Genomic DNA, 24,958 nt, shown 5'->3' with positions numbered 1-24,958 from the left:
ACAGTGAGGAATGTGCAGGATGTGGATAGAGTTTGTTAGATGATGTTCTATAAATAATATTAAAAGAAAATTAGCATTAAAGAAACAGCCTTAATTATCTGTATGAGCTAATAGCTTAATGCTTATGTGCAAATGAATGTTATAGGAAAATATACTTTATAATAATTGGATAATGTAATGTATTTATACTAATAATCTATTTTACTGAGGAATAAGAGTCTGAGCCGGGTCCCATGACAGTTTTATAGGCAGTAAATGAAAAAGCTATTATTCTTCCTTCTTGAAAAATTGTGAGGTCAAGCCTTGCTTTTGGAAGACGGTACTGTGCAGCTATATATGCCAACCATGCACTCACATCTTGGTACCAGCTGTTTGGCCTCTGTAACATCTATACCTGCTCCATACACAGCAGTCTAGTGTGGTCCTATCCTGAATTTTGCAGCATTATGGGACCTTCATTAGAAAACATCAGCCTGTGCGCTCAGATAGCTCCACTGGTTGAGCAGCCGACCCCTGAATGGGGGTTTAGTTCCCAACACAGCGGCCTGGGTTGGATTCCCACACATGGCCCTTTGCTGCAGGTCTTCCCCCATTCTTCTCCCTACTTTCCTGTCTGCCTCTTCACTGACCTATCAAATAAAGCCAAAAATAACTTTAAAAAAAAGAAAGCATCAGTCTTTCCTTATGTACAATAAATATGTCAAATTGATGTAAATGCTACATTGCATTTCAGCTGCAAACTGATTGGCATTTATAAAAAAAAAAATCTGACACTGCTGCTCTGCTTTGGTGAGCAGAGACCTGAAGTGATCAAATTTGCTGATAAAGCCAAAATCGTCTTCTTAAGAGCTCCAGCAGAAGGAAAACGGACCTCTCTTTCTGGTTTTTGGAGACATTTAAGCTCTCATCCAAGAGGATTTGTCAGTTTTAACTTGAATGGTGGGGAGTCTTGTGTTTTTTATCCTCATCTCAAGAATTTTTAATTGTTAAATTGTTGATTTTTAATGGTTGTGAAGCTTCCTGTGGACGACTTAAGACTGCATTAGAAGTACATGATATGTGGTGTTGTAGACCTCCTCCTCTGCTTAGAGAAGAATGTTGAGTTTAACATCAATGTCTTCCTTCATTCCTTTCTCAAACCATCACCTTTCAGATGCAGGTGGACTACTGAGTTTTGTTCTGAGGACATGGCTGTCCTGTGTTGAAGTGGATATTTAGTCTCCCTTGTGTAATGGTCTGTGCACTCCTCACTGCAGTGTACTGCAAATCCAACATCGCTCAGCCTGTCTTTGGGTGTTTAGTCCTCAGGATGAACCAGGATTTGTCTCAGTGTTGCTTGGTCTGGGTTGGGGTTAAGACCCACAGGATAGCATGTTCGGGTAAAATCCTTGTTTCTCAGATACACCAGCTACAAATGGATGAGAATGTTTTTCTGCCTGTTCTTCTTCTCTTCTGATGATGTAAAGTTTTGCTATCAGAGGCTTATACCACCAGGCTGACACCTACCAGAACAGAGGGAAAAGACACACATATTGAGAAAATGCTTTATACTTCTATTTACAACTGGGTCTTCATTAAGTCAGCAAAAAAGATCTGGATGAAATAGTCCATTAAAGAGAACAGCAAAAATGAACAAGACACAACAGTCTAACTACACCTAAAAGATAAATGACATTCCTTTGAGGACAGCAATGTTCACATTTTGGACAGAGAAGACAGATGGTTTGAGAGAGGAGGGAAGGAAAACATCTCTGTTAAACTGGAACATCCATGTCTAAACAGAAGAGGGAGTCTACAAGACCACTTAGATACTTATAATGCAGTCTTCAGATCCCGTTCCAGACAGTTTGCCCACCATTCAAGCTTCGAGGAATGTGAATCCTGGGTTTTTGCAGTTCCATGAACAATGGGAGTTGGGGGTGACAATCAATACCTGCAACTCTCTGTCAGTTTGAAGTGGAAAAAAGTCTTCCCGGGTGATGGGTTAACATCTGATAAAACCTTAAAGAGAAGTGCAAGTGACAGACAAAATTGTCCTCTGTTGACAGAAATATTAACATACAGTACTTTGCTGGTAAAAGCCGATCAGTGCTATTAAACTCAGTTTACTTTAACACGCAAAACCCCCATGTCCATTGTTTGAAAGGGAGACTAAATGGAATAACAGAATAGCATCTTTTCTTTTAATTATTAAAAAAACCAAAGAGTTTACATGCACACAAACATTTAAATTGCGAGCACAGATGCTCTACCATAATAATTCAGATATGAATATGAATATAAAGCTCTAACAGTTTTCAAAGTTCAGAATAAAAAGGAAGCATAAAGTATGTTTAGAGCTGTATCTCAGTTTGTGTCATCATATAAATCATATTTCTGTTTAGAATTCAAGAAGTGGACCTAATGCATCAATGCATTTCTGATCATTAGAGGGGAGAAGGACACAAACATCAACAAGTCGCAAAAAGCTGACAAAGCCACACCCTTTAACATATCGTTGCCTTATATTATGACTAACCCTTTGCAAAACGTTTCCAGTAGACAGAGCAACACACTCTTCCCTTTGGAGTTGTTTTTCTGTCTACCTAAGAATTCAAATCCCTGATGCAATCTCCTTTTGGTGAATCAGCACCTATGAAATATACATCTGACTCTTTTTAAACGTGAGGATTTTAACAGCGAATTACCAAATTTGTCTGTCTTGGTGCTGGACAGCTAGCATGGAGTGGGTTTGCTACAACATTCATGGGTATCAGTATTTTTTTTAATGTTTTTTTTTTTTTTTTGGTGAAAACAATTGCAGGCTATAGCATGTTAACCATACAGTGCATATGTATGGTTCAAACGTCTAACCAAAACAGGGACTTAAAAGAGGCGTAAAAAACACATAATCATTGTTATTCTATAAAATACTTATTAATTTAAGTTTGATAATGAAAAATGTGCATTTTGGCTGTTCATTTATGCCTAATATTCTGGATTATTGACACATTTTGCTCATGTGGTTAAACGGTAATGATGGAAATAAACAATATAGTTAGAAAATATTAGAAACCTTAGTGCTGTGTGTTGTATTTTTGTGATGCAGTGACCCTTTTAAATGTACTTTAAACACACAAGCATTACCGTAAATGTCTTAAGATCACATTTGTTCCCCTCTAATGTGAAATTGAAGGTAATCTTGCTGATCACAATTGCAAAAAACTCTTTGAAAACAAGTTAGCTCAGTTGTAACTCCCTTACCAAGCTTATATCAGACTTATCCCAGCATGGATGGGTAATGGATTTATTTGTCTGTATTACCTGTTGGAATGACAGGAATGTGGAGATGGAAGGTGAGGTTCCTGCTGTGGTTTAGACCAATAATTTAACTGTAATACATCTCTCTCTTCAGTGGCTTGCTAAGAGACTGAACTAACTACTGTAGTTTTAACTCTATAAATTGGTTTAATGTAAGGAGCGGCTCCACATCCTCTCTGAACAGCTGTACAATTTAGCAACAGACATGTTGACAGTAGGTCAACTGGCTGCTCTTGTAATCCTCATTCTTCAGAGGTGGATCATCGTAGCCACAGGGCTGACTCATGCGCTGGCTGAGTTAAAAACTGCTGGAGCGCCCAGAGAACAAAGAGTCGGCTGTGGGGCTCTGCTGAACACTTCTCGGGCTTTTGAGCACCAGCTGTGGATATTTGAGTCGAGGTCTGCTGATCGGTAACTGACTATGGACTGCTCAGGGCTGTTGCTGCTGCTGGTGGTGCTCAGCCTCAGAGGAACATTCAGTGCTGTGGTGAAATGGATGGAGTTAGATGAAGCAAAGGTAAGGTGATGGCTGGCTTTCATAATCTGTTTGAACACTCACTTTCCCCTGACATTTCTGATTTATCTCAACAGTGAATCAGATCAGTGAACTGCATGTTCTTTTTTTTTTTTTTTAATGTTCATCTTCACTTTAGTGCAAAGTTAAGTGGGCCTAAAGTATCCTTTCAGAAACATGAGAGCTTTGTTGTTTGCCTAAATTTGTACAGGCTTACTTGAAGCAGTATGGCTACCTGAATGACCCCGCTGACCCACAGGACCCTCATTATCTGGAGGAGATCATTGAAGCTCTCAGGTAAATTAAATTACTGCCCTTTCTAGGTAAAACTGACTGAGTGGGTTTATATCACCACAACTATTAGATCAGGGTCTGCTCTGGTGATACTTCCTACAGAGGTAGCGTCTTTTCTTTCATCACTTTGCAGATGGTTGATTGTCTTTTGTCTTGTCAGGGTCTTCCAGCGGGCGAATGATCTGCCACCTTCTGGAGAAATCGATGAAGCCACCTTGGAAGTGATGAGACAACCCCGCTGTGGTGTTGAGGATCCCTTCAACAAGAAATTTCACAAGTACAGAGTGCTAGGTGAGTTGCAAAGTCTATTTTATATTGTCTGTTAACTCCAGAAATTTAGCTCGATTCATGACTGCGGCTATCTAATAAAGTGTCACAAGTTACTATTAAAATCCCTTTCATGTCATTAATTAAACCCCTAAAACTCATGTCATGACATATTTCAAAGTTCTGTCGAACAAAATATTGCTTAATACTTGCAAATCTACAAACCTTTAACTCTGCCCTGCAGCTCAGGCACACCAGCTCACCTACAGCTCAGCTCAAGAACTGTAAAACTACTCTATACTACACAATTGCAAGTTGCAAAATTGAAGTACTTAAGTCATACATGCTTGAACCAGAAACTGATTATGAAGAACAACAATGATACAGAAAGCTTCCCCCTGCAGGCTGATGTGATTGGCTCATTTAGTTTGTTACCTATGAAACCTTGAATGTCTGGATCTGTGTTTTTAAGATGGTCATCGGTGCACTGCAATTTCAAGGTGGAAACGCTAAGCCATGGCTTTGAATTCTTATTTCGCATAGGACGTGCCTTCCAGCATATAAGAACTACTTTAGGGACATGTTAACGTGGTAAAACAAACAAACAAAAAAAACTTCACTTACCCCAAAGGGGGTTTTAATTAGCTTGTTTGACTTTAAAAATTATGCTGTTTTACAAGACTGTCAGCAACAAGAAATCAGTAATTTTTTCTATGGTCGTACTTTTAAGCTGAGAATTGTTACTTTTGCTTGGTTTAAATTGTTAATATTCTACTTCAAATATTGCTGTAACTTCACTGTTAATAATCTGTGATGATATCATGTGTAATATTATATCAGTGACAGTGACCATACCAGTATTTTTACTACATTTTTCTGCGAATAGTGTTGTACTTATATCTAAGTAAGATTTTTCTGGCAGGACTTTTACTTGTAATGTTTTTTTTTTTGTTTGTTTGTTTTTTTTTTTTTACATTTATGTAAACGATGTGAATACTTCTTCCAGCACTGAAGCTGACAGAATACTCCTTCATTTTGATTCTCATGGAGCTGACAAAATGTGTACTTTTTCAGTTTTGTTATGGTGACCTAGAATAAAAGCTTCTTATCTTTCAGGTCGTTGGGGGAAAAAGACTCTGACCTACCGCATCTACAGGGACACCACTGACATGACCAAGTCAGACATCAGGGCGGCCATCCGCTCTGCATTCAAGTACTGGAGTGATGTGGCAGCTTTGACCTTCAGAGAGGTCGACTACGGCAGAGCAGACATAAAGATCTCCTTCCATAAGAGAGATGGCTACTGTCCTGTCCCGTTTGATGGCCGAGGTTAGTTTCCCCTGTTTATATATTTGTTCAACTTTCACTAGCCTCCTGGAAGATGCAATCATTCCTGTTTTCTGTTCCACCTGCAGGTCATGTGCTGGCTCATGCTGAGTCACCACCATCTGGTATTGTCCATTTTGATGATGATGAGTTCTGGACTGAGGGAACATATTATGGTACTAATCTGCGTATTGTAGCTGCCCATGAAATAGGCCATGCCCTGGGCCTGGGTCACTCCCAGTTCAGAAGCGCTCTGATGGCACCAGTCTACACCGGTTACCGTGCCAACTTCAGGCTGCACTCGGATGATGTGAAAGGCATCCAGGCGTTATATGGTGAGTGAAGGTCCAGCAGGATGGTGGTGCTGAGACTTAACCAGGACCATCAAATTGGTATTGATTGTAGCATATCAGTATGGGTGAATTAGCATGAAATAGCACCTGTGAATTAACATGACATCTCTACATGTAGCTGCTGGCCTGTAGATGCTGTAAACTTCCTGCTCAGGCTTTAGTATTATTGCCATTGGGGAAAACATTAAGCAGGCTGCATATTCTCTGAAGAGAACAGTTGGAGTAATGATTCCAATCCTGTTTGTGGTTATGGCTAAAGAAACTGCTGTGCAAATATGCCAAACATATGCACTGACATGTTTATTTTTCAAATTTGAAGTGCCCTGTTCAGTGTTTGCCTGCTTTGAATAGCATTTACATGCAGTGTGCAGGATTTATTGCCATCTAGTGGTTAGGTTGCATATTGCACCTCATCCTCCCGTTCCAAACATGTAGAAGAACCTCTGGTGGATGATAAAAATGCAAAATGTCTCCTTTAGAGCCACTTCTAAGTTTGTCACCCAGGTCTAAATTGCATGAATTGCAATTGGTGGTTAAGTTTTGGGTAAGTTGGGTCAGGCAGCAATCCAATCTAGTGCCACCCTTAATTTGTCCATTCTCACGTGTACTCATTGAAAGAGAACGAGCTGCCTCTGTATAAAGAATTCGTTCCAAAGGAGGAAAAACACAATAATTCTTATTTTCATGTGACACACTAATGAATGTTATATTTGATTTCTGCTAATGGTTCCCTCTAAAACCTACATATCGTACCTTTAAGGTGTCATAAACAAGATGTTTTTGGCAAGTGTTTCAAAAAAAATTGACAAAATTAACAACTCTCAAAACACTAAGCTCCAATATTGATACCAATATCCAATTAATAATCCTGAAATGTCCTCTTTCCACTTTTTTTATATATGACATTACATTGCATTATTAATTGATAATGATATCTGATGCAGAGTATGCTTACTTTCAAAACAGAGACTCGTCCACATCAAAAAATCAGTTCTATCTGCCAGTTAACAAAACTTAATTTTAAATAATGTCTGAGGTAGCCTATTTAAATATATTCAGATTAACTTTTGGACCCCATCACACTCTGATCTGCAAAGTATCTGATAAAAATGAAACAATCCAACATCTAAAAGTATCACCACTGACAGGAAAACATTATTAATGTAGGTTTCAAATGTAAAAATAAGCAGAAAGTGCAAACATTCATCATAAAATTTGCAACTTCTCTGCTTTAGGTAAACGCATCACCAGCACACTATCCAGTCCAACAACTCCACACAGCCTGTTTCCCACAGAAAGCAGCCATGGGACTGAAAACATCCCTGATCCCTGCACGGCCACACTGGATGCCATTATGTTGGGTAAGTTAGAGATCAGAACAATTACAGATAAAGTCATACCTGCATGCATTGTGGAATGACTTTGAGTGAAACCACAGCACATAAACAAGTTGGATTTACATATTATCGACAAAATACAAGTGTTTGTGAACTGCTACAAAGATCTGAGAACAGCAACCAGTGGAGTTTCAAGGAGATGAAAAAAAGCACCATTAATGTCCAGAGAGTGCTGTTTTTGCAATAGTTGTATGTTGACTTCAAGTACTTTAAAACATTGAAGGATTTACATATTTTTTCTTTACCCTGAATTAGGTCCTTGGAGGAAAACTTTTGCTTTTAGTGGTGATTATGTCTGGACCATCTCTGATCTGGGACATAACACACCCATAAAAGTCGACCGGCTGTGGAGGGGACTCCCTGGAAACCTGAACGCTGCAGTGCACTCTCAAAAAACCAACAAGACATACTTTTTTAAAGGTAATATATGCCTGGTCGAGCTGGACTTCTGTTCTGCAGCTGTCAGTCCTCATTGTTCTGAATGTAACAGCTCGTTCTCTGTCCGGTCACAGGTAATAAAGTGTGGAAATACACCGGGTTCATGCTGGACTATGGCTACCCCAAACCTCTGAAACGGATCCCTCCTAACATTGATGCAGCCTTGTACCTGCAGATAAACAAGAAGCTGGTCTTCATTAAGGTAACTGTGAGGAGAAGCAGCACACATATTTATCATTTTTCTTGGGCACACCCTCAGTTTTAATTGCATTTTGCTGCTGTCTGCCTGTGTAGGGTTCAGAACACTGGCAGTGGGATGAGCTGAAGTACAACGACTTAACTTTCTACCCCAAACCGCTCAGCATGCTCTTCTCCGGAGTGCCATCCACTCCTGACGCTGCCTTCACCTGGACCAATGACAAGATCTACATCTTCAAGGGGGATCAGTACTGGAGAGTGAATGAGCTGCTCAGAACAGAGAGCGGATATCCTCTGAGCAAGAGGGAACGTTGGATGCGGTGCTAGTGTTTGACCAGTAGGAGGCAGCAGGTACCAGGAGGTCTGACCATAGGGGGGGATGCTGGTTCCACTCCAGGGGCATTGACAACCACACAACCTCAACAGTAGAAACACATTGTGAATTATCACTCACCACATCTGGAAAAACTAGTGTAAGACTTGTCATTTCATTTCACTGGACCTGAGGACAACCGTGCTACCCGTACCCTCCAGAGCAGGCTCATATGTGTGAGGCTGTTTTTGTAGTGTGTATGTGTTTCTGTGACTGCCGTATTATGCAAGCTTTTATATGATCTCGGGGAGAAATCAAGGCCTTGTTTTCTTTTTCTTCAACATATGTGTTGGATTATGTGTCGTAATACTTTCAGTAAGATGTAATATGGTGATGGGAGTGTGCACTTTCTGTTCAGTTTAGTGTAACCAACTCCTTATTCAGTGCACATTTCCATTATGTCATGAATCACACTGGTCAACATACATTTGTGTCCGGATTTTCAATAACAAATGTAACATTTTCTACAAATAAACAAGACACAGAATGAAGCTGCCTTCCAGATTTGAGAAAAGTTGCTCACAATCCCGTAAAAGGGGTAGAAAAATATTTAATGTTCACTGTGATGAAAGGGTGGTCTGTCCTGCATTGTGCTGTCTGCAAAAAACTTTGGAGGCGCCATGGCAACTCCAACCAATTGCAGAGTAGGAAATCCTCCCCATGACCTCTTTACTGGCGATGAAAAATCTGGTGAGTAATGCTGCCAGTGTTGCTAAGAGGCCAAAGAGACAAACAGTGACTGACTCCACAGATGAGCAAAAACTTCTTGCTTTTCTATCAAACAAATTTATTTATCTTTGAAATTTCTATCAACAGGTATTTACAGATTCAGGAAACAAGTGCGTTGCCCCTGAAAAATTCAAACAACAAATGGATAATTATTTAAAAATCTGCAAATTAACAACAAACATGCTTTGTTTTTTGTCCTTTTTTTCCCCCCAACACTACCATGTACTTGGTCATTATATAAATTAAATTACAAAAAATTGACTCCACAAGCATACACGACAGACTAAATTCTTCACCTATTGTGTTCTGACAGGGGCTACGTTGCAAAAACGATCCTCATTTCCACATATTCACGTCAGATTTTACTTTCTCACCAAACTCCATCTTAAAAAAAAATACACAAAATAAAAGTCACTTTAATGATAACTGCCCACAAATCCTACGACCACACAGTTAAACAGAAAGACAAGTAATAGCACAACACTTCATGGCAATGACTAACTTTTTAAGTACAGTACACGTAATGTCAAACAAACTGCTTTGCCATATTCACTACCAAAACATCTGTTTTTGAGGCTCAAACTTGCTGTTATGTATTCAATACATTATGAGTGGAAATGGGTGACCGTATTTTGTTAGTTTGCGTTTCTCTGAGAAGCACAGTGGTTGCAGTGGTTTTAGGATCATCTAACAGGAGCCTGACACCTCTCACTTCTCCCCAGAAAGCAGCATTCGGTTTCACTGAACACCCAGAACTGACTCTGGAGAAAAGTCCATCCTCACTTCAAACCAATTTAAAGGCAATAAAAGCCCTTATATAGCGGAGCAGTTAACAGGTTCTACTCTACGTTAGAAAGACACCGTTGGAGAACCAGAGAGCACTACGTAGTCCCTTCTTATCTGTGCGTTGCTCAGACCCTGACGACTGGAGTGGTAGCAGTGAGAGGCACGGTGGACCCGGTGTCGTAGTCCAAGTCGATCATGGTGTGGTTGGCGGTGCCCAGGCTGCTAAGGGAAGTGCCGGTGCCCATCTGTCTGTCCCGCAGACTTTGCAGGTAGCTCTGAGACAGGAGCAACACAGGGAGAGGTGAGTGAGGCATAAATGATGGCCTCAATTTGACAACAATTAAGAAACAATTTTTCGCTACTTTAGTTTTCTGTGTTTACTAGTCAGGAAAACCGATGCTACAAAAACACAATGACTACAGCACACGCCATGTTGGGTGACACTGACCGGTGCCAGTAGATCCCCAGCGTAACGTTTCACTGGGGTGGGTTTACGACGGTAAGTGCCTTCCTGCCCACCTGCCTGCTGTCGCTTCTTGGCGTCCTTCTCTCGAATCCGCATCAGCTGGACTCTCTTTTGTCTCCGACTGATAACGACTACGAGAGGAAAAGAAATTCAAAGGAAGCTTTCAGAATATTTGAAAGACAAAAACAGAAATAATATTGTTTGAACTGAACTCAAGTAAGAAATTGATACATTTACTCAACACGACAAACCTGAAGTAAAAAGCTTTTGTAAGATTTGTTAAAAACAGGACTGGCCTTGAAGAACTTGAAGGTTAAATAAAAGCTGAATGAAGGAATGACTTCATGAAGAGATGGATAAAATCCTTTCATTTAGAAGAGTCTGTTAGTGTTCAATTTGCAGTGACACTTAAGAAACATCAGAAATACATCACATTGTTTCAAAATGTATATGTTAGTTGGTAATGTGGGTAATAGAAAATTCACACAAGAAAATCATAAATCATTGGCCCTGATTTGATATTTAAAGATGTATGTTCAGAACAGTGTGTGGTGTGAAGCACAAGCAGTCATATAGTCAAACGGTTCATTTATCCTTTCTTTTTTTCCATGATATTTAGCATGAAACTTTGGTTTCATGGCAAGTAAACTATCTTCACTTTTCATATTTCTAGCTCTGACATTACAGTTCATGTGGAAATTGAGTTTATTTAGCTTAAAATATATTGAACTACAGTCTCAAAGTGTATTCAAAACAGTGCTTAACATTTTAGTAGTTTACATTTTACCTCCATTTGTTTTTGTTTTCAGAAGTTAATTGCAAATTCAGATATTAAAGAATTCAAACATAGTCTCTCACTAGCTGTTTCTGCTCTGAACAAACAAATGGTTAATCACGTGATCAATTAAAAGACACATTGAAATCTAATTCTAACACCTCCAGAAGGAGCGAGTCACTGAATGAATGTGTTTTATTCACCACACTCAGCAAAGATGTCTTAGAATTCTTAAAGATTTGATCAATTCAGGCCCTGACACACACCTACAGCAGAGTGAAAGCATCATGATATTCCCTCCTTACCCTCAGTGTGTGAGAAGGTGTCATCAGTCAGTTTCCACTGGACCAGTACTCCTATGAGGCTGAGCGCAGGCCAGATGCCTAGAATGACCCAGCTGTACCAGCAGAGCGCTGGTCCTGGAGTGAGGCGCAAACAGTCATACACGTGTGTGGCCAGAGCCAGCATCTCCACAAAGTAATCAGCACACACTGTCATGATGGCTGCCCCGAACACAGCAGTGGACAGCATGGTGAAGAGCTTCTGCCATTGCAGTGTCAGCACAGCGAACAGCATGCCTGTTCCCAAAAGAGCACCCAGCGGCACCCAGACCGTGGTCGGTGTGTAGAACTGGTGAGTGACCAGCAGGGCAGCGAGAGCCAGGAGAAGGCCCAGCAGCAGGCCGGTCATGAAGAGGCCGACGCTTCGCACCAGCATAGTGACCAGGCCACAGAGGAGGCCTATACCGAGGCCGATACCTGCGCTGGCCTCGACGCTCAGCTGGGTGTCCAGCACATGTTCCTTGTGGCACAGCAAAAAAATGATAACAGAGCCAAACATCAGGCCAGAGAGAAACATGACAGCCTTGAAACAGCGGTAACCTGGAAGAGGAGACACAGAAGGGAGCTACAATGAGGAATTAGGGAGTTGAGAGTTGGAAGGAATAGCCTAATAAGCAGAATTCCCATTATATGACCATAAGGTAAGCAAAGAACAACCACAGCAGACTGCATCCACTGGCACATGTGTATACAGTCTGTACCCCAGCAGGGCTGCTCACCAAAGAAGCAGTAGATGATGCCGAACAGGCAGCACATTGAACAGATGACGGCGGGGATGACATCATACTTCCTCTCTATCTCCAAACTGCAGGCGTCAACCTCTGCCATACCTGCCCCCGCCCCTTCTGAGCTCAGCCCAGTGGGATCTGCCATTCTGGTTGAATGTCAAAGGCTCTGGGACCGGCTGAAGTTCAGGATGAGAGAAGAACTTCAATTGGCGTTATCTCAAGTCCATTTGAGCAGGTTTGGTGACTGGAACAGAAGAGACAAAAAGTTGATCATTTAAAAAAATGTAACAACTCCAGGTAAGCTTTTAGTCAAGTAATAGAACTAAAGCAGTTTTATCTCACCTCACCCAGAGAAGCCAAGTATACAAGAGGTAAAGGTGAGGTGTGAAATCTTCAGGTCAACTGTGACTTCTTCAAGCTGCCCTGTATGTGCAGCTGCAACTCAGTCAAACCTTTTATGTCACAGCAAACACACAACAGGTCATTCATTCACTGTAATCCATGTGCAAGCTGTGTTCCTCTAGAACAGTTTAAGGACATGAGCTCAGACAGTTGTGTCATGTCACATGATTAAAGTTTAATTTAATCATTTTTTAATGCAATTAAAGTAATCTAGTTTTGAATGTCACTTGAGAATTTAATAGTAAGGAAAAAAGCAGTCAAATAATATTTTCCTATTTTTATTACTGATGAAATTTTCAGGGAAGGTCAGAAATGACACAAAGACCAAGTGATTAGATTTTGGCAGGGATGCAGCTTATAGTCTGGATCCACAGATTTGTTTAGGATTTCCGTATCATTGCGAGATAGCGGCACAGCATCACTATAACTATGACTACAAGTGAACACTACGTCAGCTGCCTGCTGCCGATCACATGATTGCAATCCTACTAAAAATCGACCGCTGTGGACCACAAATTTTTTTAAAGAATTCATCTGTTGGAAATCATACAACGACTGAGCAGCCTTTGCAGAGTACTGCGCTCTGAGTACTTTTCTTGTTTATCATGAAACTTTGGTTTCATGGCAAATGAAAAATCTTTTCTTCAAATTGCAACAGGGCTGCAGTTGTTACCGACCTGTGAAAACCATATATCCATGTATGTGTAAATATAGTCTATTTAGCTCAAAATATTTCAAGCTACAGTTCAAAATGACCCGAACCCCAATTTTTCATCTAACCGTATGCAAAATAATACTTAGTTTACATTTCACTTCCACTTTCCCCCTTCCACGGTGGAAGTTCACCAAATAGTAGTCTTGAAAGATTATATATGATATTTAAGCTGGCAGGCCTGCAGAGAGCCGCAGAGGGCTGCAGTGGGGCTAAAGGCTTATGGGTGGACTTCTCTTTCTGAGGCTGCTGGCAGGCCTCTTATATGAGCTCACCACAGCTGAGATCCGATTACAGCTAACTCACGTTTTCTCCTCCGTACAAACAGTCAGGAACAGTCGGTCCAGCCTTTCCTCTTTAATAGCTGCCAGCTCCTCTCCTTTTGTCCTGTTTATCTTCTACCTCTCCTTCCTTACCTCCAACTTTCCCCACCTTAAATCTGACATGTGGCAGATCTATTTTGCCTTTTTCTCGAACACGAGACTGTAATTTGTATGTCCTGCCTATGAATGACTTTACATGGAAAAAATTAGACCATTGGAAAGTTTTCTTCTTTTCTTCTTCTTCAGGCACTCGCAGTTGTTCCGTACTGTGGGATTATTGTGCCTTGTATAACTTTTGTTTATTAACCGGTGTGCCTTTATTGTAGAAGTTTAGAATAGTCCACATACATATATCAGTAGCTGTAACTTAGAGTAGTATGCTGTAGTGGAAAAGCACCGGGTGTCTGGGGCCGTGTGAACATTTGTGTTTCAGAGATCAACAAGGACAGTATCTCTTGTTGAAGACTACACTACCGGACCCGCTCAACAGTTCAGGGGAAGGGTTACCCCCACCCTGAGGTGAGAAGGAGAACAAGGAGCGTGGTCACGAGCTGTGCATGAGGGGACACAAGAGGAGAGAAGAAGCCAATCAGAGGGAGAAGACACCAAAAAAGCTTGCATGATTTTGTAGTAGTATATAAGTCTGGGTCAGGGTGGAAGTAGGCGTAGTCAGACTTCATGAACTGACAGTGTCTCTGTTGCTGTTAGGGAAAGGAGTCTGGACCCAGAATTCTGTTCTCTGATATTCAATCTTCTGTTAAATAAACATTTATAGTGAGACCTAACTGTCTTCTCCAATTGCTTCATTCAACGAACGCACAGGAGCTACCTCATGCATAGTCTATTTTGCTGGTAGATTGGGATTCAGCTCCAACAGTGCCTATTTTTCTTCCCCTCTTTCTGCTTTCTATCAGTGACAACTGCTATGTCTCACAACTGAGGAGAAAAACGTGACTAGTTGCAGGCTGTTTAATGTCTAATATATTACACACTTAGTTAATACTTTGAGAATATTGACATTTAATGTTTCTCAATAAGCAAAATAAAAGCTGTAACTGTGACTTGTCAGGTTCATTATTTTGCTACAAATTTGGTCTTGCTCATGAAATGACTTGAAATGAGCCAATTGAATGCCTTATTGATATCAGCAAAAACAGAGGATGAAAAAAACAACTCTCAAAACTGCGATGAACACCAGCTGAAACGTTTGGGGCTTTTTGTTGACTACAGCAGGACAAACAGAAAACTGAACAGAATGAGAAAGAGCCAAAACAAAAATCTAACTTTTTAAACAAAATGAGTGCCGGCAAGATCTCTGTTTACAATCAAGACTATAATCTTCACATCCACCCAAGCCAACTGGGAATGAAGAACCAAACTATGCTCTGGGATAAAACTACACACACGGGTCTTGGCAGCATGTTGTTTGGTGTTGGAGTGCAAACATGACAGCTGGTAGAGTTTTTTTTTACATTTACATATATTCTCTACACCTTTTGAGGTTGACTCTACATCCTCTAAACTTCTAGCAGATGTGAATATGATGTGTTAGTGTGTTTGTCTATAAATGTTGTGATCCTAGTGACTCTGAACAGGAAAACCTCACAGTTATGAGCTTTTGTTTCCCTCTGGTTTGGATGGTACTGGATCTGTGTCTCCGTGTTACTACAAATGCAGTCATATGAGAAGAAGAGCAGGTTTTGTTAATGTCACTGCTACAACTGTTAAACTGCCAAACTGGAATGTGAACCCCAAAGATATTTGTGTACTATAATGAACCAACAGACGTCAGTAGATACACTTTGGTTCCAAGTAGAGCTGACTTTTATTGTAAATTACACTTCATGTTGTTGATTGCTGCTTTGCCTCGAAGCATTTCACTCTAGTTGGCCTTTATTCAATATGACACCTGCTGTGGAGCAACTGGTTGGACTGCATATGAAACACCTGCAGCAGCCAGCTTCTTGCACCGAGCGTCACATACGGAGATCACCTGTTCGGTGACCTTTTGCCATCTGTCATTTTAAGCATTTTTTGTCTTGTAAGGAACTTGGCTTAGTTTAATACGAGACTAATTTAATGTTATGCTACTCAGCTGATTCCTGTCATGCACTTTTGTAGAGGAAACAATGTTTTCCTACATACATTAAGAAAATTAGCTAAAGCTATACAACTAAAGTAACACACAACACGATCAAACTCAAAAACACCAAAATTTTACTGACATAATAATCAAGACATCTCACACTGCACTGTAGCTTATTTTTTATAGTAATTATGGTCACGAGAATCTAAATTCGCGACAGTTCCATTTCATATTTCATATCCTCCTCCTTTGTACCACATATGTGGTTACTGTTGAACTTTATACTGCAACTGTAAAAATAATGTTTTCCACCAAAAGCTAGCACTGTGAGTGCGAGCTAGTGAACATTTCAGGATCATTTTAACAGTAATTTACTTCACTGTACACATGCATACATCCATGTACACTCCCATGTCTCTGCCTCAAGTTACCACCTCACTTCATCACAATGGTGTCCAATGTCTAGCAAGCTTGGAAGTCATCGCTGCTGTGGGAGAATAGTGCTATTATGAGGCAAAACAAAGACTCTGAGGCCCATGCTGTGACCTCTAGTGGCACTCAGAGGAAACCATTCGGACAAAAAAAGGGGACCACATAAAGATTGCTGAGAGCAGCAAGGAAACTGCTACATCCCAAGTTGTTTGCTTTAAGATGGGTGCCAAGCATTTGCCTTCAGAGGGCTGGTGAGTGATGGAGAGAGGGGGGTCCTAACCAGAAGCAGAACTATCTGTCTTAATGACTGAAGTCCCTGGAGGCCCCAAAACCTCCCAATGCTGGATTTTCTACAAGCGAAAGTTGCCTGGCAACTAATTCAATACAAGCCAACTAGGCTAAGAGTCTGCAGCATTGTTAGCATCTCTATGAGGCTGTATTGTGGCATCACAGAGCACTGAGTTAAAAGGTAGGATCATAATGCTAATATGCTAATGGTCTAAGTGTTATCCTGCAGATATTATACCACCGGGCACATTTTAGCACCATTTTTAAAATTAGCTCCAAATAGCAGGCACGGCTGAGGTTGGGTTTTAGTTTTCTCAACATACAGCAAAGGCCTGAATAAATTTAGGTGTATTGATGGTGTTAGGTGAAAAGTAAAGGGTTAACCAAAGTAATCATAATGTATCCTCTGGGCATTTATATATCTGTAGCACTTTTTACAGTAATCACTCAAGAAATTGTCAGTATGGGATATCCTACAGCACACAACATATGACTGTAATGCCAAGACCTGCCTTGCATGTGTTACCCCTCTCTCTTCCTTTGTTTTCTACCACTTAACTCTTTCATCTAAAATGTCAAAAAAACAACAGTAGAATAACTTGAAAGGCTTAACATGTTTCACTTAAAAACAAATGATCAAATATTCCAGTCTGGACTGAAGTGGTGGATCAACCAACTTACAGTGGCTAAAACGCTCTCTATTTCACTTCAGACATTCTTGAAAAGTTTCAAATCCCCCTGCTTGTACAATGAGAGAGTTTCAATGAGGAAATGTTAAATGTTTAAGTTGGTTAATGAGGTATCACTTCCATTTACTTAAGAGGTGGCTGACAGGAATGGAGAGTTTACACACATGTAAGTATCAGCTGCAGATGAGCTATCGGAATATTATGTTGGCCTTGAGTATACTCCCCTTGAACAAACAATGCGGGGGGCTGAGCAGCACCGATCTGAGTGCTCAGCTGCTGAGGAGCAGGCAAGGGCGACTAGAAGTTCCCCACATAGCTAATTTGGGTGTGTTTAATCAAGGGGTGGGCGCATGTGATTACAGCCAAGGATTCTGCGAGTGCTCCGCTGACTTGACGGCCAGGGCCAGCTGAGAAGCCAAAAACCTGCAGTATTAAGACTTGGCTGTCTGACAACTTCACTTGGAAGACTCTACCAAGAATGCAAGATGCTCTGGGGTCTTAACAGTTGTAGCTATAAATCACGCCACCTTAAACAACCCAACCAGCTGAAAGACTGACAGAGTCTAGACAACAGAAACCATGGCAATAAAACTAACTGTCACTGTGGGGGCATTCGAATGAGCCCATATTGTGCAAAGGACAAAATTTTATATATATATATATTTATACCTAAATCTATTCTCATCCTCTCAATAATATCTACTAAACCTCTGCAGCATGTTGGGCAAGACATCAAATGTCCCACTACTGAGCTTCCTGCTATGGAGCAGCAGGAAGCTCAGGACCAGATGAGGAAGTGGAACATCAGGTTTCAGCAGGAACTGACCTCTGTGTTTGTGACACGGAGCAGAGACAGGACCAAAGACCTGGGATATCAACAGCAAAGCTTCTTTTCAACTAAAACGGCACTCTAGATTCCAGCTGAGAATCCCAGACTAGAAAAAAACAAGGGAGTTATCTTGTACTTTGCGCCACCGAAAAGAATAGAACTGTCAGTACAAACAATTTGATCTGATTTGGCCATACATAAGGACGCTGCAGGAAACACAGCCTTGTGATTCAATAAAAATAAACTTGTAATCTGTCTGGCTCGCAGGCTAATCTATAACACTTGCTCTTGTGTAAGAAGTGCCCAAGCTTACGTGGTTGAGACTTTTTCAGCAGGGGTTTTGTGCATAGCAGCTACTGTGCTCCTTGTGCGTAGCTTGTGTACTGTAACAACTGGCATAATGAACAAAGCACCACATGATAACCAGTTTTCACTTTTAAATGACTTTGAATGCTCAAAGGTTGTGTTCTTAATAAACTCTCAATATGAGTTACATGTAACCATATTCAAAATAAAAAGGCTCAAAGTTTAAATGCCCAAAAATGTCACCACCAGTCAATTGCTCAAAGGCCCGTTCACTTCTTTTAATTATTAGTTCAGATTTACCTTTGCCCACTCACACTTCTTAGCTGTTGAAAAACTACACACACACACACACACACACACACACACACACACACACACACACACACACACACACACACACACACACACACACACACACACACACACACACACACACACACACACACACACACACACACACACAGTAAATGTGTGACACGTGTCAAACACTTGTTTTTAGACCTGTTCTGACATTTTTTCATTCAGATTTGCCATTCTCCACCAAATCAAGTTTCTATTTTCACTGCCAATTAACTTGTCCATTAGTTATAGGACCTAATAATGTCCAATTGTGGTTATTTTAATTACTAATGTCTAACTTATCTCCTTATAACTTTTCCATTTTATGCTTAATTTCATACTTCCCAACTGCAGAAAAAACTAATTGATGCATTCAACACAAACAAATAAATTTAAAAAATCCTCAACTGAAACTTTTGATAGTCGCTTTTCATGAACTGCTTTGCTGAGCAAACACTGTAAACTTAATTATATCTTGGCATTAGTACACTGACAATGGACATTTGTGTTTGACAACCCTGACAATTATATCCCAGTAGACTGCCATTGCATTGTGGGAGCACTCAAAACAGTTTAGACAGCTTTCCACATAGTATTCCATCAATGAAGGACTGTTTTAGGGCCAACTTTTAACTACAACATCATCAACAGAACTTATTTTCCACTGAACAGCTCTGAGATGCAACAGCTCCTTCTAATTCCCACATCTATTCTGTTATCTATTGTCTTTTCATTGCATTCAGCTACTTTGACTAATGCAGCAACTATCTAGATATCCAAATCAGAACTTGACTTATATACAGAATTAAGAGCTACTTTCTACAAAAGAAATGCCACAAAAATGTGCACTTTGTGTAATGGATTTTTCTTGAACCCTGGAAGCGAGTGAAAAAAATATGTTCCACTTTAGTCCTCATAATGATTTTGCACACAGCACAGTTGGAATTCCAAGATCTTGGTCATTACCCAGAGAAATGAAAATGCGCATAATTTTAAAATATTTGGTTGCACTCAACAAGTTTCATGTGACATTATGTGAGTCACAATCTGAACTGATTCCAAAACAATCAGCCAAGTGAATATTTTCACCAAATCATTTGCCCTGTAGCTATGAGAGGCAACAATGTCTACTTGTGGTTATATTTAATTAGAAGTATCTAACTTCTTTTCCCCTCATAATCTCTCCATTTCATGCTTGTCTGACTTTAGCCTAAACAATAGAGGTCTTTCAACTTAAGACTGCAAAGAGCTACTTATAAAGGGGCATGAAAAAATCTGAAACATAACGAGGAGCCTTTAGAAAAGAGTCACATGTCAATGCTGCATGAGTGTTCACTGTAAGTCAGAGCAACACATGGCCATTAACACAGAGAAATCCATTCGAAGGAGTCATATCCATCCACACATTAAGCTGCAGTTTGTTTGAGTGGTGATACAGCAGTAGAGGAAGGAGTGCACAGTGTGTGCGGTAAGGAGGGGCTGTTCCACAATGCTCTATTAAGGTCTGTGGTGGAGAGCAGCATTTAGCAGGCGGTGTGGTGGAGTCTGACGACCATATGTTAGCGAGAGCATGACAGTACACCACTGTACATGAGATAATACATGCAGCTGATGAACACTAGGTTTGAGGACAACGTCTACATGTAACCACTAATAACTCAGAAGTGTCCTTAGCGAAAGTTATTCCCTTTTATCCTCCACCTCCCTGCACAATCAAGCTTGGGTCACTTCATAGCAATATTACAGCGTATAATAAAGATCATGTCTTCATCTGTCTTATACAAAGGGGGCTGGTGGAAAAGAAAGAGTTGCTAAGGCAGACTGCCAAAGTAGTGTAAAATAGAGTGCTGATTGAATTGTAATCATTCGTTGATAGGCCCGCTATAGCAGCGGATGGGGAGTCGGAACACGGCAACGGTTCAGACCTCCAAGTGCAGCGCCTATATATGTCTGCAGCACTTCTACTGCAGCTCTATCATTTAGAGCAGCCGTTAAAGTCTCTTTGTAAAATTCCAGTCTGCAATAATTGTACCTCCTACAGCGATCTCACAAGCCTAAAATATCATGTATGTCCTCTATTTTGCTAGCCAACGCAACGCCCCTCTCATGTCACGGCTATAACCAATGTTTAAAGAACTATAAGTAGCCTATGAATGGATGCTTCAAAATTACTGCTATCACTTTTTATGTGGTTTTCATGTGACAATAGGGGTATTCTTGCACCCAAGAGTCTCTAGATCCTTTTGTCTCGGAGTCTCACGCAAACTCTTGTTGTTTTTCATGTCAGCTCTGCCAGACTTTTGTGACAGCCTTTAAAGAAGAAAGAGAAGCAATTGAAACCCAGAGTTGGGCCTGCTGTGAAAATTTATTCACAATCTTATTGAGTAGCCATATTCAGCAAGGTGACTCAAACTCAATGTTACTTTCAGAACACTTGCCCAGCTGCAGAGGACGCAGGTCAGAACAAACAAAAGGAAAGAAAAAAGTGAGGAAGATAAAGAAGAAATAAAATTCCTTTGACATCACAACAAAGACATCACATATCTGGAACTATTTAACATGCAGTCTGTGTTCTTGCTGTTCTTCGGTATTGCACTTCGGCAAAGTAATGTTTTGTTACAGGAATACACTTTCCTAGCAGGGAAGAAAGCCAGGTACAGAGCACAGCAATTCATTTGATTAACCCCAGCAGCGTGTCTTGAACAGATTACACAGTGCAGATCTTCCTTAGCACTGCTGTTATTCATAAAAACGTGCTTAGAGTCACCCCTCGATATAGAGATTAGTCAGTGTGCAGCCAACACTGACAGATGCAGAAGGCACAAACATGTGGCCAGATAAAGCCACGTGCTAAAACAACTGTCCTGAAGTCTCCTGAGGTAAATTCACTTAAATAATCCTTATTGAATAGCGTCATTGTGAAAGTGTATTTGTGTTTGTGGTGACTTAAAGGTCCAAACGCATGACAGCAAACAAGAGAGGAGAAATAATTCCATCACTGGTTTCCACGGACTACTCATGAATATACACCATTTCTCAATAACTTACTAAATTGCATTTTAAGGTAGCCCCAGATGGTCATCTTTTTCAACTTGAGATTTAGGTTACCACTAAAGCTAGGAATTCTCAGCTTAAGCGAAAATGCTTTAATATGTATATAATGTGAAGTAAAAAGAAAGAACTTAAACCAACACTACCATCTCAGATAGTTTTGGAAATGTAGATATAAAGGCCAGCTAGCCAATACTGTGATTAGAAGAATAAAACCCTGTTCTCTGCAGGAGAAAAAACTGCTTGTGCTTACATATGAAAGCAGATCCAAACACAGCCATTATCCAAACAAAAACTGAATTAAAGCTTGTGCTCATAAAATGAGAATTCATACTTTGCTGTGCAGGTCAGCTGCTCTTAGCTGTGCATACTTTTTCTACAGCCGCTCAATGTATTATCAGTAAAGTTTAGCATTCAGTATTTAGTTTTCTAAAATGTCATATTTTGTGTTTAATTGTTGAAGATTAAACATGGCGTTAGCATATTTTAATAACAAAGACAAGACATAATTGAGACTGCTGTGCCAGGCTAATTAAAAGGCACAATGAAAAACAACATGTGCAGTGTAACTTTTATCAACCCCTGCTCTTCATGACTCCTTTCCTGCCTTCTCCTTTTCCCAAAAGCAGGGAAGGGCTTCCTCTCCGACTTTTCAAAGGGGCAAAACCATCTGGTGCAGGCTGACAGAGTAGGTCAGAGCAGACAGGGGGGTGCACTGAGGGGCTTTAACTACAGACTGTGCTCCCCTGTAAAGACACGACTTGTAGGCTGTCATCACACTGGCCCCAAAAAAAATTAAATCAGGAGGCAGTCCCACCCTGGATCACACAGCAGAACCACAGGGCTGGGCTTTTTGCACGCTATATGGGCCATAAGGAGACATGACCTATTTGCCTTAGAAGAAAGCGATGTTTCAGTATAGTTGGTACTCAAATGCATCATTAGTAGGACAAGATCCGGTTCAAACCACCTGTAGAGCTTACATAACGAATAAATACAGCTTTATTAGTTCAGGTAAGACCTTTAAGGTAGATTATTTACCATTTTCAAATGTACAACTTCTGCATAACCAACTTAAAACGGAGAGTTGTGCTCCAGTGCAGATCAAAGCTGTGGGACTTTGGGCTAAATGCCTGGTTGAATGCACACCAATAAAGCCTTGATTATCCTGGATCATTATGTCTTTGTCCTCAAAGGCTGAAGGATAAGTTGAATTATGCGCCTCAAGTGTAAAATACTTTAAAAGAGGAGCAGCCGATGAAGGCAGCCTACGTGTTATTCCAAACATTTCCAGCTGTAGAGTTTGGCAGAGATCAGTCAGGATGTGATGTGGTTGGATTGTTCAACCAGAACCAGTCATCACTGCTAATGAATATGCGGTACAATTCACAGAGAATAACAAATATACATCCCAATATTGGCATTTAAGACGCACTTTAGCTTAGTGATACAGACAGCTACAACATGCACATAAACTTTTTAGCTAAGTTTACATAAACTGTTTTAAAACTTACCGTTGAGTCTGTGTGTCCGCCACTTGTAACGTGAACTTGTCCCTGTCAGGCAGGAACAACAGCCCACCATTCACTGGTACAAAAGCAGCGCTAAGGTACCAGGGAAAACCGGTTTTCTCTCAACTCGTCCCCGGGCTCTTTTTAAACCTCACAAGCTGCAGTAAACCGACAGCAGCGGCATCGTTTTGTTCCTCTCTCTGCTTTATGCAAATCTTTTTCAAACAGGCTCCGTCGGCAGATGTGAGCGGGTTTAGCTAGTTTCCATTCTCCGCGCTCAGCAGCTCAACTCCGGGGCTACATTAACCGTTGAAGCTCCCCGTCGGTGACTCCACACTGAACCGGGTCCTCCTCTCTGGAAAACCTGAACCAGCCTCTCTCACACGGCCTGCCCTCTCTCTCTCTCTCTCTCTCTCTCTCTTCTTTTCTCCCCTTCTCTGGAGCAAACGGCACTTAAAAAACAAAGGAGGAAAAGTTTTCCCTCCGAGGTAATCCCCCTCTCTGTCTCCATCCAGCGTCGGCCGTTGGGCCGTTGGAAGGCGGGGGGTGTAGGGAGGGGGGCGGCCTGAGCTGTACCTGAGCTGGCTGGGTGGTTAGGATTTTTTTTTTCAACTTAACCCTCCTGTTATGTTGACCCATTTTAAAGTCAAAACAAAACAAAACAAAACAAAACAAAACAAAACAAAACAAAACAAAACAAAACAAAACAAAACAAAACAAAACAAAACAAAACAAAACAAAATCAAACAAAACAAAACAAAATAACAAAAAAAACTGTAATCTAAAAATAAATAAATAAATAAAAATTTTAAAAGTATTTTTTCGGTATGAGACTTCTCCTTAGCTTAATAAATGTAATCAACATATTAAATGAAAATGGCTCATTTCACATATTTGCACACATTCCTGCTGCTTAAATAAAGTTTATTTTCAATACAAATCCTCATGACTCATTCGTGGTGTTATCAACATCAGCCCATAAAAGAAGAAAAAATCCAAATGTATAATATATTTTTTTAGAAATCTGTCACGTTAAACTATTGTATTGTATATGTAGGTCTTGCCAATGCACAATTTAATAAAAGTAGCATTTTTTAAAAATGAAAACCAAGTGAATTATCCCCACTGATGGTCTGTGAGAAGTAAAGAACACCATTACACTAAATATTGATTAAATGGTTAGTAATTGAGTTGATAATAAGATAGAAATTATGTTTTTAATGGGATTTTTTTGGTTGGCATCTGACATTTTTGGATAATTGTACCCAGAAGGTGGAGTTTTCATAGGCGCAACAAACATAACAGGAGGGTTAACTGGACATAAAACAAATAATAACGGACTGTTGGGATTCACTGCAGTCACTTGACCAAATTTTGTAATGTTAGTGTATTTCTTCTTCTTGTATTTATTTATTTTTATTCATTACTCTTCTTAGAACAAATTTTATTTATTGACCTCTCTATTTATTTACCTATTTACATATTTTATTCTACTTAATGTACAGTTTATGACTTCATCGTTATATATATAATAGTTATTTATTTTATTTTATTTTATCTGGCCTATTTTACCTTTATATATATATATATATATATATATATATATATATATATATATATATATAAAAATAAAATTTTATCTCATCTGGTGCTTCCTCATTGTGCGTGTTAAATAGGATAGCTAGTTCCCATGTGTTTTACAGTC

General features: G+C 40.1%; 2 protein-coding genes across 4 annotated transcripts; one reads left to right on the top strand and one right to left on the bottom strand.

Moving 5' to 3' along the window:
• The first annotated feature begins 3,581 nt into the window (after positions 1–3,581).
• On the top strand, positions 3,582–8,951 carry mmp19 (matrix metallopeptidase 19). Its single transcript, XM_023269706.3, has 9 exons — positions 3,582–3,817; positions 4,026–4,111; positions 4,269–4,399; positions 5,492–5,704; positions 5,791–6,036; positions 7,290–7,415; positions 7,707–7,871; positions 7,964–8,091; positions 8,184–8,951. The coding sequence occupies exons 1-9, from the start codon at positions 3,722–3,724 to the stop codon at positions 8,412–8,414; spliced, it is 1,422 nt and encodes a 473-aa protein (XP_023125474.2). The 5' UTR covers positions 3,582–3,721; the 3' UTR covers positions 8,415–8,951.
• A 272-nt stretch (positions 8,952–9,223) lies between these two features.
• LOC111568195 (transmembrane protein 198-like) lies at positions 9,224–23,769 on the bottom strand. 3 transcript variants are annotated; one of them, XM_023269708.3, is made up of 6 exons: positions 23,257–23,765; positions 12,628–12,737; positions 12,277–12,529; positions 11,522–12,097; positions 10,424–10,572; positions 9,224–10,250 (listed from the first exon to the last, which is right to left on the bottom strand). In XM_023269708.3, exons 3-6 carry the CDS (start codon positions 12,428–12,430, stop codon positions 10,101–10,103), a joined length of 1,029 nt encoding a protein of 342 aa, XP_023125476.2. In that variant the 5' UTR covers positions 12,431–12,529; positions 12,628–12,737; positions 23,257–23,765; the 3' UTR covers positions 9,224–10,100. The 3 variants fall into 3 exon arrangements, with proteins under 3 accessions (XP_023125476.2, XP_023125477.2, XP_023125475.2); XM_023269709.3 differs by lacking the exon at positions 12,628–12,737 and having other exon boundaries at positions 10,495–10,572; positions 23,257–23,769; XM_023269707.3 differs by lacking the exon at positions 12,628–12,737 and having other exon boundaries at positions 23,257–23,764.
• Positions 23,770–24,958: the final 1,189 nt, after the last annotated feature.

Source organism: Amphiprion ocellaris, chromosome 5 (assembly GCF_022539595.1).
Source record: "Amphiprion ocellaris isolate individual 3 ecotype Okinawa chromosome 5, ASM2253959v1, whole genome shotgun sequence".
Taxonomy (NCBI): domain Eukaryota; kingdom Metazoa; phylum Chordata; class Actinopteri; family Pomacentridae; genus Amphiprion; species Amphiprion ocellaris.
Note: the sequence above shows the minus strand (reverse complement) of the source record. Positions and strands in the feature narration are given on the sequence as shown.

Bases quoted from the DNA above. Each gene is read 5' to 3' on its own strand.
- mmp19 (XM_023269706.3), top strand. From the start codon at position 3,722: ATGGACTGCTCAGGGCTGTTGCTGCTGCTGGTGGTGCTCAGCCTCAGA. The intron at 4,400-5,491 runs GTGAGTTGCAAA...CTTATCTTTCAG, and splicing joins TCACAAGTACAGAGTGCTAG to GTCGTTGGGGGAAAAAGACT. The intron at 7,416-7,706 runs GTAAGTTAGAGA...ACCCTGAATTAG, and splicing joins ACTGGATGCCATTATGTTGG to GTCCTTGGAGGAAAACTTTT.
- LOC111568195 (XM_023269708.3), bottom strand. From the start codon at position 12,430: ATGGCAGATCCCACTGGGCTGAGCTCAGAAGGGGCGGGGGCAGGTATG. The intron at 12,098-12,276 runs GTGAGCAGCCCT...CTCCTCTTCCAG, and splicing joins CATCATCTACTGCTTCTTTG to GTTACCGCTGTTTCAAGGCT. The intron at 10,573-11,521 runs GTAAGGAGGGAA...TTCCTCTCGTAG, and splicing joins CACCTTCTCACACACTGAGG to TCGTTATCAGTCGGAGACAA.